The sequence below is a fragment of the Coccomyxa subellipsoidea genome (assembly GCF_000258705.1).
Source record: "Coccomyxa subellipsoidea C-169, whole genome shotgun sequence".
In the NCBI taxonomy this organism is placed as follows: domain Eukaryota; kingdom Viridiplantae; phylum Chlorophyta; class Trebouxiophyceae; family Coccomyxaceae; genus Coccomyxa; species Coccomyxa subellipsoidea.
The window spans coordinates 577,818-594,807 of NW_005178021.1; the positions used below are offsets into that span (position 1 = coordinate 577,818).

The window sequence follows — 16,990 nt, forward strand, 5'->3', positions numbered from 1 at the left end:
TAGTTTCAGGTGGGTCCTTACAAAGTCCAGATCAATCTCAAATGTAGTGAGCGCGAGGGTCTTTGCCCATCACCATACATGCCAGATCAGAACCTGGCAGCAGTATGATGGAGAGCTTATTGCCAGACCTCAAACGTTAAGGGAATTTTGAAATGATGGCGCATCCTTGCACGGTGGGTTTCACATAGTTGAGAGTCTTCAGGTAAGCTCTGCAGGGCAAAACTACAGGGCACCTCCCACCAAACCAGTGAATGTCTGTACACCCTCTCCAGAGGCCACCGGCTCTCAACCTTGCCAGCACCACAAAAGGGGATGGCACTGGTGCTCGGCACTGCTAGCTGGCACTGCTGCTGCCGGCCTTTGCAAGCAGAACTTCTGACACCGGCTGGCCTAGGAAGGTGGGCGCGTATGCCCTGCTAAACACCTAACATCTGGTCAAAATGCAGGAGATTAATATGTACATCCGTTGCGTTGCTAACGCCTTTCAACACAGTACAGGCTGGGGTATCAAAACATCACATCAATTTTTTTTCGGAAAGCTCCGCAATGTAATCTAGTTTAAAGAGTACAAAGAAAGTCTCTCAAAAACATTCAAAGAATTGCTTGGTATACACGCTGTTCAAGCCGGCGTGCAAGGGGTGTCAATTAGGGCGCAGCACAGCTTGGCACAATGCCTGCGCCCCGCTGGACAAGCCAGATGTAGGACTCAGTCTCTGTCCTGCAGCAGTGTTGCCCAGGGAGGACAGCTTGCTCATGAGCTGGCTCCACATCTCGGGAGAGTAGGCCTGCGCCCGTGTTAATCAATATTCAGGCTGGCATAAGGCAACAGCCTCGCTGCGTCATTGAGAGGAAGTGTGCGTGCAAAAGGTAAACCTCTGCATCACCTCGCCCACGGTCAGCGCCCAGGCAGTCCTGCACAGCCCCTGCCGGCTGTACAGGTTTGTAGCCAGCAGCCGTTGGATCTCAGTGATGAGCACTGCAGCCCTGTCAGGCGTCAGCTGCCGCAAGCATGCGTGCATGTACACGATGTTGCTGACCTGCTCGAGGTCTAGATCCTGCACACAGCACGCATGGTATATGCCGGGCTTGTTTTGGTTGAAGGGGGGTTCCCCCGGAATTTAAAGCGCTGTGGGAGTCACCAGCATCCAACGCTGGCATGCACTTCTTTATTAGTGACTTGGCGGTCAGGTCTGCTGTGTGCATGGGCAGGTGACAAGGGGCGAGCAGCGGACAGCAGAACACCCGAGATATTGGAACCTGGACCATCTCCGACCTCGGACAGGTCAGCCTGTGGCACTGCGGCTGTCCATAGGAGGCAACATCCGCCACGAGACAGGTGACGGTCAAGAGATCGCAATGAAATGTGTAGCGCACCTGCATCGTTGCACCAGCACAGCATGTTTGTGAGGTGTTGAGAGCGCCCGTGCACTGACTGAGAACACAAGAGCAGCAAGCGAACATGCCAGCAGCAGATCAAAAGTTTTGACATACCAGGCTCTGCTACTGGAATTCCACAATCCGGATTGCCCCCACAGCAGCAAAGCTGTGGGCCACCTCCTCCTTGCAGACGCCTACACAGCATGATACAAAGAGTTCAGGCGACGGCAGCAGAACCTTACAGGCAACACATGTATGCATGGGACCGGGGAGGGGCGTATACTATATACATGTTTGGCTGTATGGGTGTTTACCCAGGTGCACAAGCGCTCTGAAGGTCGTGGCGAAGTCTTGTGGGCTGTAGTCCATGAGCATGCCGAGGGAGCGCTGTGCCACACGCGCCAGCTGTCGTGCAAGACTGCGAGTTTCAGCAGCAGCTTTGCCAGCGAAGGCACAGTCAGCGCCCGCAGCGGGCCATGAGAGCGTCATCAGCAAAGGGTAATTCCCCTTGCAAAGTTCCTTAGACTATCAAGCACTGAAAAATCAGAGTCGCCAGACAAGGGATTACCAGGGGATGCGGGCGAAATGTGTCGAGGATCTCCAGCATGCGCGTGATGGCAGCGCTCTTAACTTCCATCTTCCGCCTTTTCAGCTTTGCCAGGCTCCACAGGACTACAGAGAGCATTCACTTTGGGTGTTCTCTGCAAGCGAGCCTTGTGAAACTTCAGCTGATTGCAGACTGATTGCAAGTTGTGGAAAGACCCGTTACCATCGCCGATTTCGTTATCGTGAAAAGTATCCATAATGCCCATGCTTCTTTGATCGACAGCGTCCCAGAAGTGCTCGCCAGGGTTGTCTGAAGCCATTGCAAAGCCACATGCCTGCACACACACTTTGAAGTTGGTATCGTGCAGAGCACAGGATCATCAGGTGTTGCAATGTTTATGTGCATGTCTGCAGATCATGAACCAAATCTTGTTGAGGGCGTACCGTCTGAGCAATGTTTCTCGGCCCAAGATTGCTGATCTGGCTGAGTGTGCGGCGCGAGAAGGCAGTGGAGAGGGCGCCACGGAGGGCGGCAAGCTTGCCGAGAGCGTTAACGCTCATCGCGATGTCCTGCACCACGTACAAGGTAAGTGGCTCTGCACAGAAAGGCAGACTCTGTCGAGGGAAATGAACTGTGAGCATGTCCGCGCCAGGCAACCATTGCAGGGCAGCAACAAAAGGGACAGGCTGTTCTCACCCTCGGTGCAAAGGTGAACACGCTGCTCTCTGCCCTGGCCGTCAGCTGCTGCACAAAGCTCTCGGGGCAATACGATGCTTTTGAGCATCCAGTGAGGAAGGCGCTGGTGTTGTAGGGAATTATTCTTCCACTGCCATGGCCCAACACCAGCGCCTTCTTGACTGGATGCTTAAAAGAATTTCATTGCCCCGACAGCTTTGTGCAGCAGCTCACAGCCACGGCCAAGAGCAACATCTCTACCTTTGCACCTAGGGTGTGAACAGCCGACACAAAATGTGATTTTGCTTTCAGGGGGGTGGCCGAGGGAACTGAACCTGCGGGGGCTTGACCGCAGGACATGGCAAGCAGGCCTTAATTATCAAACCGATGCAAATACCAGAAACGCGAGATGGCAGAAGCCTTGGGACACTAATCTGAATGTCATGGCTTTTGGATGCAGACCTGCCGGTGCGCATGGCGCTTGGTGAGACGCATGTTATAGCGATGGCTAAACGCGCGCTTGGCAAGGCCGGTGTTCCGACGTGGCGGCGCTCGAGGCAGCGGCCGCGGCCGGTGGCAGGGCGGCCGTAAAGAGGGCGCTTGCGCGAAGCCCAACATCGCTGCTTGTCAAGAACTTGCCATATACTGCCAGCATGGCCAAGCTGGAGGTTTGCACTTTTCTGCCCGCACTTTTCTGCCTCTTAGATCTATGATTATTAAGTCCCAGCGCACAAAAGAGTGTCCCGCTCAGCTGTTTCTCTTGAGCCTGGCATCAGTCCCTGGCTGTGAATATCATAAGGCATGGTGGTTGGGAAATTGGGGAACACTTGTGTGCGATCAGGGTAATCATCAGCCTCTACTTTTGCACATCATGCGCGCATGGAAAGCATGTCCATCACCCGTCTGACCCGGCTGCATGCTGACAAGCCCGGTCCTGCTTTCTGCCGAGCAGGAGACCTTTGGCAAGCTTGGGGCAATAGCACGGCGGGTGCTGCCCCCAACGCGCACACTGGCGCTCGTGCAATTCGCAGAGGCGGCCGACGTGCGCCGTGTCTTGAAGGCACTCGCGTACAAGCGTTTCTAGTCCGTGCCGCTCTCTTTGGAGTGGGCACCCGCCGATGACTTCAGCCCTGACGCGCCTTTGCAGCCTCAGCCCCAGGTGAGCATGGGGTTATCCAATTTTCAAGCAATTGAGCCATGGTCATCAGAGCCATGGTAGAAGATCCTGCTTCCAAGGAACGAGATTGTATGAGGGACATCATCTTGATGTGTCTAATCTTTCCAGGGGGTACTAAAGACTACTCTTTAGTACCCCCTGATCTTTCTTTGCTTCACAGCCCTGGAATTGTCTGTCTTGTCTATGATTATTCATCCCTCATCTAGCTTTTGTGTTGTGTCTTTCCTGGTATGTAATCGAAGCCCGGCTGTTCTGAGCCTTGTCTTCAATGCTGCTGTTAGCCTTAGCACCCCTAGCAGCCAGATGTTGTCCTATGCTGGTTTATCCAGCTGTGCAATACGTCACTATCAAACAGTAGAGCTGCAGAGAACTGATAGAAATTCCTGCTATTTGTGTGAACAGGCGCAGGCCGCCGTTGCCAAGAAGGCGAAGAAGGTTGACACAGATGAGCCGGTGGAAGTGGCTGACCTGCCAGCTGGCAATGACGAGGCAGAGCACACCATCATCTACGTCAAAGATCTCGCCTTTGCCACCACTCACGCCACACTGAGCGGTGAATCACCTCAGCTCAGTAGGGCAAAATAACATGCTCGTCCTTGACTATGACACCATTCAACCCAGCCATGCTCAGGGAGAGTCACTTCAGCTCAGCGGGGCATGTTACCGTGCTATTATTCTTGGTCCTTGAATTGACACCACGCCGTGCCCCTTGTGGTCAATTTGACGCATAATTTTTGCTAGTGTCCATGACTAGGAAGATGATGATGGACACCTTATCACAGCTGCCAGAGCTTTATCCACTACATGGAGGAAAGGGAGTGTTAGAAACCTTTAGGATTCTTTGTTGGGGCCAAGTCAAAGACTGGGGACAGATACTGGAGCATGCTTTGCTCAATCGGTTGATGTGGAAACCCTTTCACCTGCGTAATTGCGGCAGATCCCCACCATTGCAGTGAATTCTTCTGATATGCAGCAATGCCGAGCCTGTCATTTCAATCTCAGTGACATAAAGGTAGCGCACTAGGCTATGCACAAGAAGACTGTGAAGCGCTCATGTGACCGGGTACAGAGCAGACATGTTTTGTGTGTGGTCATGGGCTGCATGCTGAACCTTTTGCATGTGCTAACATTTCTCTGCTAATCGATCCCGTCGATGCTCACAGTAGTTGCTTGCAAGTCTTCAGCTGGGCTTGGACACCTCAGCCAATGGACTGGGCGCTGAGCTTTTGCATGTGCTGACATCTTCTCATGACTGACTCACCGTAATTCTATTGCATTTCGTCTCAGCTGAGGTGACATGCTTCTATATAGAACTGTGGGGTTTCATTGGGGTGCACCTGCCCTGTACTGTCGACTATAGGTGCAGTCCAATCAGCAGTCCCTTATGAGGCAGACATCTCAATTCTATGAACTACAGTAATACTGTCCATTGACTCACAGTCAAATCCTGTCCCAATGCGACTGAATCGAAGCATCATGGATGATCCCTTCAAGGGCCTTGGTGGATTGTAAAGGATGCAGGTCTCATCATCCCATGATCCATCCTTGCCATCATGTTTTGCTGATGCTCACCTCTGCAAGTGTGTTTGCAACCTTCTCTGAGGTTGCTCCCATCCCCCTCTCATCCAACACAACCACTCTGTCCTGCCACAGCTGCTTGTGAACCCCAGACAAGCATGAAAAGCAATCCCTTGCGGGTGGCCATCCTTGGCCGGTTGTTGCTCAACTGACAATTTAAGGTGGTGGAGATGAAACGGCTAGCAGGGCGAGGTAGCAGAAGCTGACCCGTGATCTGAGTGCTTTCAAAACCATCTCCACTTCAGCCTGCATGGTCACTGCATAAACCGCTTCTGATGCATCTGCATATCTTTGCAGCTTTCCAACCACTCCCCTGTCAATTCCAAAGGCACACAGATATCGATTGGTTGAAAAATGCATTCCCAACTCCTCAAACAGGTTCAACCAATGTGTTCACTGCACTTTCGTGCCTCACAACATTGCAACAGCTGCTCATGAGCTGCACTTGCGATACTCAGGGCTCACCTGCCAGCAACTTCGCCCCAGGACTATTGCCTTTGCTAATAACGAGCATTTTTAGTGGCACAGGGCACAATGCCCTTGTGTGAGGCCTATGGGCAGCCAGGAGGAGAGCTCCATGAGACTTCCTAGTCAGCGGTTCTATAATCAGGGGCTTCCTGCGACGGCCTGCCAGCCAACAGCATTGTGACAGCGGAATGACTGCATGAGAGTTCTAATACAAAGGAGTGCCTTGAGCATAGGACGCATTGGACTATGGTGCACAACCTTGAGAGAAGAGGATGCACCTCAGCAGCGCAGCAAACCTACAGGGACCCGCAGTGCAAGACATCCAACGGGTCATTGCTCCTAGAGGATGGCTTGATAGAGCACAGGCATCTATAAAAAGCCGGAAAAGTCTGCCCTTTTGCCCTTTGTAAAGCTGCAATCTGCATTGGTGTACTTCAGGAGCACGACAACGAGAACATATCGGCATTCTGCGGGTAATTCGCTCTAAAGATATAAATAAATAGGAGCCCAGAGGTTTAGAAGTGTAAGCCCCAGCAACCGGCATCTCAGGCAGGGATGCAAATCAAACCCACAACGGTCTACATGGTTCGCACATGAAGCGCTCTGCCTGACGTTCTCACGAGATGCATAAGTATGATTCCCAGACTGAGTCTGACGTTCAGTGGCCCTAGTAGGCCACCCTAGTCTCTTCCAAAACAAAAAAAGACACAAAAGGGTGATTTTGCTTCATGGGGGTGGCCGAGGGAAGCGAACCTGCGGGGCCCGGGGGCTTGACCGCAGGATTCCAACCCTCGGCGTTGGTAGATGTAGTTCGACGCCTTGCTTGCAATTTGATGGCGTACCTGAACATTGGCCATTTTCTCGATCGTATATTCCATTCGGTGCATGACCGCAAGCCCGACTTAGATCATTCCTTCGCATCATCCGAACCCTTCAAGATGACAAATTTCGGTCTGCAAAGTCTTTGAGTATCAGATGATCGCTTTATCGGACGAAAGCTCTGGCAGGTCAGCCATCACCAATGGGATCACCTTGGGATCTGAGCTTATTTTTGGAGGCGTGAGTGGATGACGATTACGTTTCTTAGGTAAGAGCAACGTGAATGAATTAAAGCAGGAAGTTGAGGGTCGCCCCCTCAGATTCGAGCAATGCATGATACTTGCACCCTTCTGTCCTTCTCAACTCCATCTAGGCTGCGTGTACCTGGCAGGGTTGGTGGAGGGTAGAACACAACCAAAAGGAAACAGCAACCTGTAGCATGACCAGTGGCCTTCCCTAGATCTGCTGCTGCTTCCCAGTTGGTGCCAGCACCGCATGAACATGATCTGAGAGCTGCTGTTGTGACATGGCAAGCAGGCCTTAACTATCAAACCGACGTGAATACCTGAAAGCCAGGATGGCAAAAGCCTTGGGACTCTAATCTGAACGTCATGGGTTTTCAGTAATTCTCTGCTCTCTGCAGTGAATGGGTGCTGCAATCACTCTTCCAGTGTCCTGCTCCATGAGTTTCACTTTTCCCATTTTGAAAATTGCAAACAATTTTTTGAACACTTTGCATGCAGCATGTTCGAATGGCTTGGACTCCTTCTCTTTCTGGCGCATGTGCTTCACTTCAAGCAAAGAAATAGACACCAGTCTGAAGCACCCTCTGCAAGCAGGATGCAAGCCAAATGACATGCATGTGTGCCCGGCTGCAGGGGCTTTGCGTTACTGCGTCTACCCGCAGCATGCTGGAAAAAGTTAGAGACTGGAATTTGTCAATGTTTTTACGGGGTGTCATATTGGCACTGATGTGTCTCGTCAGATGGGTGACATTTCCCTTGCTGACAGTGCTGTTGACATCAGCATTTCTGTGTGAGGGCTCCTGTCCTAATTAGAAATTTGTCAATTATGCAGGTGTCGCCAAAGGCAGAAGATATATTTCACATGCGGCCAGGACAGCGGCCATGATGTATTGCATGTGTTTCCTGCCAGCTGTGCACTGGATGTCATGGAGTGGGCATTGCTATGGAGATGGTTTGGAGTCGCAGGCTGAGCAGACCGCCTGCGGTGATTGCAATTGATCCTGAGGTTGATTGGGTCCTGCCAATACGTATAGGTGCTTGCAAAATTGCGCACCAATCCCGGCCTTGAGGGAGCTGGGTTGCTACAGTTCGTGATTGTGAGACATCATCTCAGGTCACTAACGGGTCCGCTCACCGTATCTGCAATTTGCACTCTAATGGGCCGTGTGCATATGGCACACCGGTGTAAATGCTCGTAGACATGGGGGGGAGTTGGCAATGCTAACTTCATGCTCAGGGACAAATTCGTTTCTGCAAACGACATAACGATGTGTGCCCTCAGAGGCTCCAATTGTTGAATGCATGTGATTTGTAAGGCCCAGTCTCTCTCATTTGTCTCAGAAATTATCAGGCAGGCCTTCCTCTTGTGAAATGCAACAAATTGAAAAAAGGGCAAGAAAAATTATCCCGATGTATCTTCGATCGGGGAGGCATTGAACTCCCGAGGCTTGATTGATAATGCACTTGCAATCAACACGGTCGGGTGTCGGCCTTATTCGCTGCTCACCTTGCTGACGTCATTGGCCATTTTTCACATATTGTCATGAATGCCCAATAATAAAAGTTTTCTGGCTGCTTCATTTTATTTCAATATATACAGAGTGCATCCCCATCGATGTTTCCGACATGCCTTAAAAGTATTTTTTTAAAAATTCTTGGGGATGCGGAAGCTGATGACTACCTCGATTGAAAGTGTCAGGACACTATGCTGACATGCAACAAAATGCAATCAGTATCAGCTCGTCTGGGGAGAATTACTTGGCTGCGCTTGAGGCATTTTTCGATCGCAAAGGGCCAGAGATTATGTCAGGTGCTGCAATTTCCACCATCGGTGTCTTGATGGTGTCCCCGCTGTGTGCCACGGATATTCTAGCATCTCAAATTTTGAAAAACCATGCGGTACCGTTGAGCTCCTCTGTCCCACATCATGATTTTCCTGGGAAGGTTTGCCTTTGGTTTGAGGCGCGCCATGTGTCCATAAGGACGTAGTTGTTCCACATGAATTTGATAAGCGCTATTTTGCGATGTGAAGGAATGCAGTGATGAAGTATATTGTGCTGAATGTAATTGCAGGCTCCCTGACTCTGAATCTGCACCCACGTGGCCTGGAGTACATTGCTGCCAGGCTCAGCAGTCTGGGCGAGTTGGAGAGCGCCAAGCAGCACTCCCCAGTGGATTTCTTCAGGGGCTGTGTGAGCGATGTCCAGGATTTCAAGCGGCTGGAAAAGATCCAGCATGTGCTGCACAGAGTGCGCACACTGCGGGTGCAGTCATCCGCCTGCAAACTCAGGTGCCCGCCCCCCTCTGCCATGGCCTCCCTCTTTGTCAGTCAAGCTCCGGGGATATTTGAAAGTCCTGCCGGGCCCTGTGCATACCACAGTGCGGACAAGAGAGGCACCAGCCTGTAAGCACCACCCAGATTGCCCTCTTCTCAGATATTTCCCTTCTCGCTGTGTCTTGGGTGCTGCCATGTGCGGCAGGAGTCTGATGCGGTGTCCAAGGCCATTCTGTCAGCACGACAGCCAAGACTCGTCAGAGCCAGATGTGATCATCTCGAACATTTGCGCGCTGTTACGTACTGCTGGCCTAAAAGAGGCAATTGTTCCGATGCCAGGGATCCAACGCGTGTCAACTTGAGCCCGCTGCACTCACTCACTCACTTGGAGCTGAATGGGTGCGACCTGTCGACATCTGCATGGCTGGGCCTGGAGGCTGTACGCGGCAGGCTACGTTCCCTCGCCTGCCACAACTCCCTTGAGGAGCTGTGGCACCTGCTGGCACCTGCCTCCGGCCGTGCCAGAACCCCCGGTAAGCGCACCTTTCTTTATTGTTGCCTGCCTTTGGGATGATGGTGGGCATCTGAGACTATGAAAGTCTCTTGCATCCATGATTGCATTGAGTAAAATTGACACCACCCTGCACTGCAATTGACAAGTACTATAATTCGAGATGCTACATGCCTTAGCTAGGAAGGATCGTACCACAGCCTGCAGCTCAGCGCTAGTGCGGCCTACTCATCTGTGCCGGATCATATGGGGATATACCAGAAGGAAGCAGCTGCCCACTGTCGATGATAAAAAGAGTCTCGCATGGATGGGCATGAGAGTGTAGCTTTGCCGGGGCGCAGGCGCGGCCGAGGCGGCGGCGGCGTGGCCGAGCCTGACATCCCTGACATGCTCCGCAAACTCCTTCCAGACAATGGACTCCTCCCTGGCGCTCCTGCCGGCAGTGGGCCGGCTGAATTTGTCAGGGAACAATATCGGGACGGTGCAGAATCTGACGGCATGCGCCGCCTTGACACAGCTTGATTTGAGCAACAATTGTATCACATCGCTCGCACAGGTCGGCCTCTGCGCAGGGCCTCTGCGCCGCCTCGTTCTGCAGGTGAACTTCCCCTTTATGGGCCCCGCTGCTTGACTCAAAGTGAAGAGCGATCTTGCTAGTAAAAGAGAGGATGTGGACTCCATTTGAACAGTGCAGATTGTCTCGCGTGGCTGCAGACTGCAATGCCAAGCCTGCCTGGTTGTGATCCGCTAATATTGTATTCCCGGCCTTGCTTTTAAAAGCAGAGTTCAGTCTAATAACACTGCATGGCTGAGGCTAATGTGAGCAAGCCTTCCACTGATGGGGGGATTGCTGCTACCTTTCAGGGGAATGTGATAAAGAGCACCAAGGGCTTGCAGCTGCTGAGGGGCCTGGAGGAGTTAGATCTTCGGTGCAATCTCATCGCCAGCATCCACGAGGTCGTGCGGCTGTCAGGTAATCACCGCAGACAGAAACCCACCATGCATTCCCTTGCTGCAACACGACTTTTACTGATGACAGCACTAATCAAGCCGTTGGGACCAGCCTTCCAGATCCTATCATAAATGCTAGACGTGCCCAGGTAGAGCACACAGGTATTCAGACCGCTGTACAGCGCAGAGCTATCAATGTTTTTGAGATGAAGGAGAGTTCTGGAGGCTGTGGCAGCAACTCTTCTAGACAGCAAAGAGCTCCAATCAACAAGCATGCAAGGAAAGATGCGGCGCTAGAAAAATTGAGGAGCCTCATGCATCTAAAAATGCAGCGCTGGGGATCTTGAGGAGCCTCTGCAATGGCAGTTGCAGTACTTGGAATGTTGGTGAGGTTTAGATCATATTAAGCAAGTGATCTAGATCTAGCCTCTGAATAAGTGATGGTGTCCTGTGTGGTGGCAGGGCTGAGCACGCTGCGCGCGCTGTGGCTGGAGGATAATCCAATTGCATTCGCGCGGCTGTACAGAATAGATGTACTGGGGTGCTTCCCGGAGTCCCAGCAGCTACTCCTGGACGGCCGCGCCAGCCAGCGCTCCGAAACGGAGATAGCAGCCCTTCGTGCGCAGGTGGGCCATAAGCTCGTATACTGCTCATGATCCTTCCACAATATTCCTCAATTTCCTATTCTAGCAGCCAGGAACGCCGCACTTAAGTAAATAAATCATTGCTCCCCTTTAAGAACATGTGGACCAGTATTAGTCTGCTCTGTGTCTGTTGTTTTCTTCTTGAAGCAAGTGCTTCAGGGTCTATGGAAGCAGAATGAAGGCAGACTGTCCTTTGGAGTTCTGAGATGCAGTCCCGGCAGTTGCATCTGCGCACATGTGAGCGCATGTGCCGGCATGTGCAGGGGAATGCGCCGCCGGACAGCTGGCGGGTGATGGAGCGCTTTGTCGCCCAGGCCAATCACTTCCTCCCCTGGGGCCCTCCTGTGTACGGCGAGCACCCCCTCTCTGAGGAACTGTGGGCGCCCGAGTCCCCCACAGGCTCCTCCATTGAGCCCTCACACTCGTCTGCTGCCTCACACAGTGGCTCCAGGTACTTGAGTGCTGCTCATATAAAAGTCATCAGCCTCGCTGTTGATCTGTTGTGAGTATACCTGCCATTTGCCATTGCCTTGAAGACAGACATGGAGAAATATGATCTCAAGACGTTCACCCTGCAGCTGTGCAAGTCTGTGAGAATATGACCTATGGCAAGCTATATCAATGGAAGCTTAGTAATGTGAAGCATTAGTGAAGCATTAGTAAGCTTCTGTGCTGCACCACTGAGCGCGCCTGATTCTGCTGCAGAGGCCGAAGCGGCAAAAGAGCGCCGTCGAGGAGAATTGTGGAGTTCTCTCTGGGGGGTATCCGCACTGGGCAGTCAACCACATCGCAGGATGAGCCGGGAAGCCCTGCAATTTTTCCTTTATTGCAGACCCCTGGGAACAGGGGCAGCGAGGCATCAGGCAGCGGCCGTCAGGGGATGCGATCCGTCAGGCTCGCGAGCCATCAGTCGTCGGTGAGTCACAACCCATATGCAACAGCTGACTCAGCGTCTTGATTTGCAAGGAGCCTGATGGTCTGCTGTGGGGTTTCAGTGAAGAGCCTGCATCACGCTGCAATCCTGTGGCTGTATTTGGAAAGCCTTGTCGAAGGAGCCTTGAATATCGAGCCTTGACTGAGGTTCCTACTGAAGGCCATCAGGCTCCCTGCTGTAGGATTGAGGCTTGAACGGCTATCTTCTGTATGGTGCAGAGCTCCCAGGGCGATGACACAAAATACTACGATGTGAGAGAGCGGCAGAAATCGCCGCCGCGCTACGAGCGCGCTGTTTTGGAGCGGCTTCACGAGGTAATTCCCCTGTGCCAACCTGACTCGGGGGACTCTACATTCACTTAATTGAATTAGAGTCCCCTGCCTGACTTTCACCTTAACACTGAACATGGCAGATGGGCAGGCCTACCCATTCTGCTTCAGTAGTCGCTGCATCATTTGCCCTTGCGAGAATTGCAGAAGCTTTGAAATGTCATCGTGGAGGTTGGCACAGTGCATGCGCACCCGAGGTTGTGCTGCACATCCAGTGCAGATCAATGCAGGCGTGACAGTCTGCTGAAGGTCGTGCAACCTGGGCATACGCCAATTCTAACAAGCAAAGCGTCACACTGAAGTGAGCGTGTCTGCACAGGTACTGCCCATGCCAGGCAGGGAGGTGGTTCCGCCGGACACAGGGTGGGAGTCGGGCTCAGAAACGCCCTCGAACGCATCCTCAGCAAACTCGGATGACTCAGTATCCCCAGAGCTGCAGCGGTCCACTTCACGGCTGCTCAGTGGGAGCCTCCAGCTGGGCCTGGTCAGCGCCAGAGGCAGCCTGGCAACCAAGCAGTGACGTCCAGAGGTTTGGATACAGTCAGCTTGTACTTGATCTATGCTGACGGCCCTGTGGCGCTGCGTATCTGTGGAGTGAATTCTCTGCCCTGTATTTGTTGTGGAGCAAGGTTGAATGTGTGAATTGCTTCAACGTATGAGTGTTACTAAGATGGCATGAGCGCCACGTGGCATGCCACCACTGGAGCAGTGTGAAGTGTGAGCCAGAAATCTTCAAAATGCACCTGCTCAGTATTGGTAGGTGCAATCAGACTTCACGCTGTTTGTGACTGATCATGGTGTTCAGCTTGAGCTAAGCTTGGCATGCACACGGTACTACTGGGTAGTATCCGGTACCGGGTGGCCACCCCGGGCCACCCATGGGGCCAAGGGAATGAATCACATCTGGGCTATTGCCACAAGTGCACAGTCTCTGCATCCACTGCAACAGCACTGCCCAGTGAGTCACTTTCTGTGGAAATGGAATTGACTCAACTTAGCCGGGCTGACTTGCAAGTGCAATTGCAATTGGAGCCTCCCCATGCGCGTGAGCGCGCTTGCAAGCCGCAGACTGGGCTTTGCAACTGCAAGCACCCTCACAGCCCCGCCCCGTCGCAGCCTTGCAATCAAGGAATCTTACAAAACTGCACACATGCGTTCGCAGCTGGCTACTTGAGGGGTGACTCATCCTGGGTGACACCAGGCTGCTCCTTGGCAGTTGCCAGATTTGGCAGCACATCTCAAAAGCACTTGTCGATGTATTTGGGGCCCAAGAGCAGCAAAAATTGCATGCCCAGATCAGACGAGGCACGCTAATACATTGCTGTGCTATTTGTGTTATTTTCGTGCGAGTGCCGTGCGCTCAGGTGCCTTGATTGTCCATTCCACTGTACAGCCAGCTTCAAGGGCAGCTTCTTTGTGAAAACGGTCCAGTGACACGCGGGTCAGCCTTAAGAGCGCTTGTAGGGCATAATTTTGTTCACTGACTCCTCCCGAGGCCGTGCTGAAGGGATCTTTTGACCCGCCAACCCAACCTTGAGGTGGCTTCATATAACGATGCACACCGCTTGGTAGGGACTCTTTGTCACTCTGCCAATCCCTTGACAACATCGTACTCAAAGGGTGATGTTGAGTAGCTGTTCTACTCCAAGTGGCGAATTGACAGGCATTCAGACGAGCTATGGGGGAAGATCGCGAAAAGCACAAGAGCAAGGACAAACACAGGGACCGCGACCGCACTGTCGAGAAAGCGAGACGTGACGATAGGAGCGGCCGCGATGACAAGGATCGCAGCCGACGAGATAGAGACAAGGTGCGCGTCCAAACTATGGTGAGGGCTTCCTGATGAGGGCGTTGGGGTTCATGGCAATCCCTTATGGAATATGCGAATTCTCTGAAGTGGTGATATGCGTTCTTGCTCATCAATATCTCTATGGTGCAAATGTGGTTTGCCTCAATACAAAGATATTGCATTGCAGCGGTTTAGTGGACAGTGGCGTCTGTTGGGTGTCATGCTGGCTCTTCGCTTTTGTTGTATTGACCACCTGACATTTCTTGGGCTATCCTTGTCATGCAGGATGCCGACCTTAAGGATAGAGACAGGGCTGGAAGCGAAAGGAGGGAGCAAGAGGAAAGGTGAAGCCCCTTACACCCCGCACTTTTATGGAGCTTTGCTTAAAGTTCATTGTTAAATCTTCAATGATTATTCTGCTCTCAGCCGCCATTCATGCCTTGGAAGTCTGCACTCCCAGCTGTGGGACCACTTACGCATGTTTGCGAGACTTGACAAGACCATCAGAGTTTGTGCTGGCCCATCTGCAGGGAGCGGGCCATGGCTGAGAGGGCCAGATCAGAGAGGGATGCGGGGACATCAAACGACCGGCACAGGGACAAGGAGAGGCGACGCGAGTCGCGGAGGGAGTACGCCGACAGCCGCGGTGTAGACTATGGTGCGCTCCCCTTTTCACAGGACCAGTCTTACTCCTCTTGCTTCACGGTGACGCAATGCAATGCGGACTAGACTTGCATCTAGACATGTCTGTTGTGGAGGCGAACAGGAACCATGCGCATGTGCCAACGACGATGTAAGCTGCTCATGCATTATGCTCATGGGGTGAATCAAGCAACCTCTGTGCCTGCAGATGGAAAGAGGGAGGGCAAGGAGCGCAGAGACAAGCGGCACAGGGATGAGGATGAGCGCGGAGATCGAGATCACAGAGGAGACCGTGACAGGGACAGGTACCCCCCCCTGCTGTCCCTTCCAGATCACTTTCTAGTCGGCATGTCTTGCTGTCTTGCGCCCCTTTGACAGGCATGTATGCTTTGGCCGACCCCACTTAGTGTGACAGCATGCTGCGACAGTCGAGCAGTATTGAGCGGTGTCTGTCTGGCTTCAGGGAGAAGGACAGTGACGGGCATAGGGAGAAGAAGAGGCGCTCGGAAATCCCAGAGACCCGGGATGCAGCCGACGAGCGGCAAAAGGCCAAGCAGGTTTGTGCCCATCTCATCCTCTTTGTTGCAGTCGCTGCCTGCTCTTGCGCACATGCAGGTACATGAGTAGGATTCTTTGAAGACGCCCAACATTGCATTAAATCCTTTAAGACAGGGTGGGAGCAGTGTGATGCGTACTCCGGGAAATCTCACCGTCTTCATGTGTGCTGAGCTGAAATTGTCATGATCAGGCGGCAGGAAATCAAACTTTCCTTCACTCCTGTCAACTCAGAATTGCGGGCTGATGTTTTGTGCTGCACTGTGGGCACAGGAGGAGGAGCAGGCAGCACTAGACGATGAAGCAGAGCGGCGGCGCAAGCGCGTGCAGGCGTGGCAGGAGCAGAAAGCCAAGCAGATGGCTGAAGAGGAACAGGCCGTCAAGGACGCCGCTGAAGAGGCTGTCCAGTGGACCTTTGAGGACGACTCCGATGAGGTGCGCTCCTGTGACTTGCTGATGCCATGTCTAACTTGCCTGCCACCTCATCATATTGTGGCTTCTTGAGACACCTCAAATTTTTGCCTGTGTTCATCTTGTAATTTAGCTTTATGTAAAGATATTTCGATGCCTGGAGGCTTGAACATGCCATTGCTTCTACCACTTTGCTGTCTGCCAGCTGCTGTGTGACAAATCGTGTGCACCTGAATGGTACTGCAAAATCATACCCAGTTCAACATGCATCAGTTCCTGGCGCTCATACTGATGCAAAGAGGGGTTCGCACATGCCCAGGAGGACACTGCGGCCGGAGGCGTGCGCGCGGCAGACGGCGCGGCAGACGAGGCGGCGGCCGCACCGATGGAGTTGGACGACGAGGTCGATCCGCTGGACGCGTTCATGAGCCAGAACGATACGCACGTGACGGCGCTGATCAAGCAGGCGCAGGAGAAGGTCGAGGAAGTGGAGGAGGAGATTGACCCTCTGGACGCCTTCATGGCAGCTGAGGTGCTGCCAGCCGTGACCCAGAACGGCCTCAGCAGAATGCCCCAGGCCCAGGTGCGCTGCCTGCCCCTTCACTCCCTCATGCTGCCCACGCCTCTTACTCTACATGTTTGCATGGATCCACACGCCTTGTGGGTGAAGCAACAGTGTTCAGCACTTGCGCATGTGGCTTGCAGTGACCACAGCCTGCCAATACATGCCTAGTGCGCACATGCTGGGTGCTGTTAGTCTTCGAGTCTGGAACCTCAGAAATGGTCTCTTCATGTGCATGCACATGTTTGCTTCACCGCGCATTCAGCATGCAAAGGCCCCAAAAGGATTTTGACGGCATGATAGTCCACATCTTTCTTGACAGGAATTGGTGCTGGTGCGCAGAGCACGGGGGCGCTCGTGCAGTCCAGCGAGATGGTGCAAGCCGAGGGAGCGGGCGAGAGCGAGGCAGCGCTGCCGCCGCCGGCCGCAAAGCGCCGGGGCCCGGCCGCGCGGCGGCGGTCGCGGTACGATTCCGAGTCGGACTCTGACGACGAAGAGGAC

The 16,990-nt window shown here is 53.0% G+C and overlaps 3 protein-coding genes across 3 annotated transcripts; 1 reads left to right on the top strand and 2 right to left on the bottom strand.

Annotated features, from left to right (window-relative positions):
- Positions 1 to 334: 334 nt before the first annotated feature.
- COCSUDRAFT_60033 (hypothetical protein) lies at positions 335 to 1,380 on the bottom strand (the record flags this gene model as incomplete). Its single annotated transcript, XM_005643213.1, has 4 exons — positions 335 to 413; positions 670 to 785; positions 885 to 1,055; positions 1,375 to 1,380. The coding sequence occupies 4 exons, from the start codon at positions 1,378 to 1,380 to the stop codon at positions 335 to 337; spliced, it is 372 nt and encodes a 123-aa protein (XP_005643270.1).
- A 120-nt stretch (positions 1,381 to 1,500) lies between these two features.
- On the bottom strand, positions 1,501 to 3,217 carry COCSUDRAFT_60034 (hypothetical protein; the record flags this gene model as incomplete). The annotated part of the gene is made up of 5 exons (XM_005643214.1): positions 1,501 to 1,571; positions 1,692 to 1,764; positions 2,368 to 2,493; positions 2,621 to 2,680; positions 3,062 to 3,217. The coding sequence occupies 5 exons, from the start codon at positions 3,215 to 3,217 to the stop codon at positions 1,501 to 1,503; spliced, it is 486 nt and encodes a 161-aa protein (XP_005643271.1).
- A 35-nt stretch (positions 3,218 to 3,252) lies between these two features.
- On the top strand, positions 3,253 to 13,050 carry COCSUDRAFT_60035 (hypothetical protein; the record flags this gene model as incomplete). The annotated part of the gene is made up of 12 exons (XM_005643215.1): positions 3,253 to 3,267; positions 3,552 to 3,641; positions 4,179 to 4,329; positions 8,960 to 9,176; positions 9,501 to 9,694; positions 10,014 to 10,270; positions 10,537 to 10,645; positions 11,086 to 11,249; positions 11,531 to 11,718; positions 11,973 to 12,183; positions 12,420 to 12,515; positions 12,850 to 13,050. 12 exons carry the CDS (start codon positions 3,253 to 3,255, stop codon positions 13,048 to 13,050), a joined length of 1,893 nt encoding a protein of 630 aa, XP_005643272.1.
- Positions 13,051 to 16,990: the final 3,940 nt, after the last annotated feature.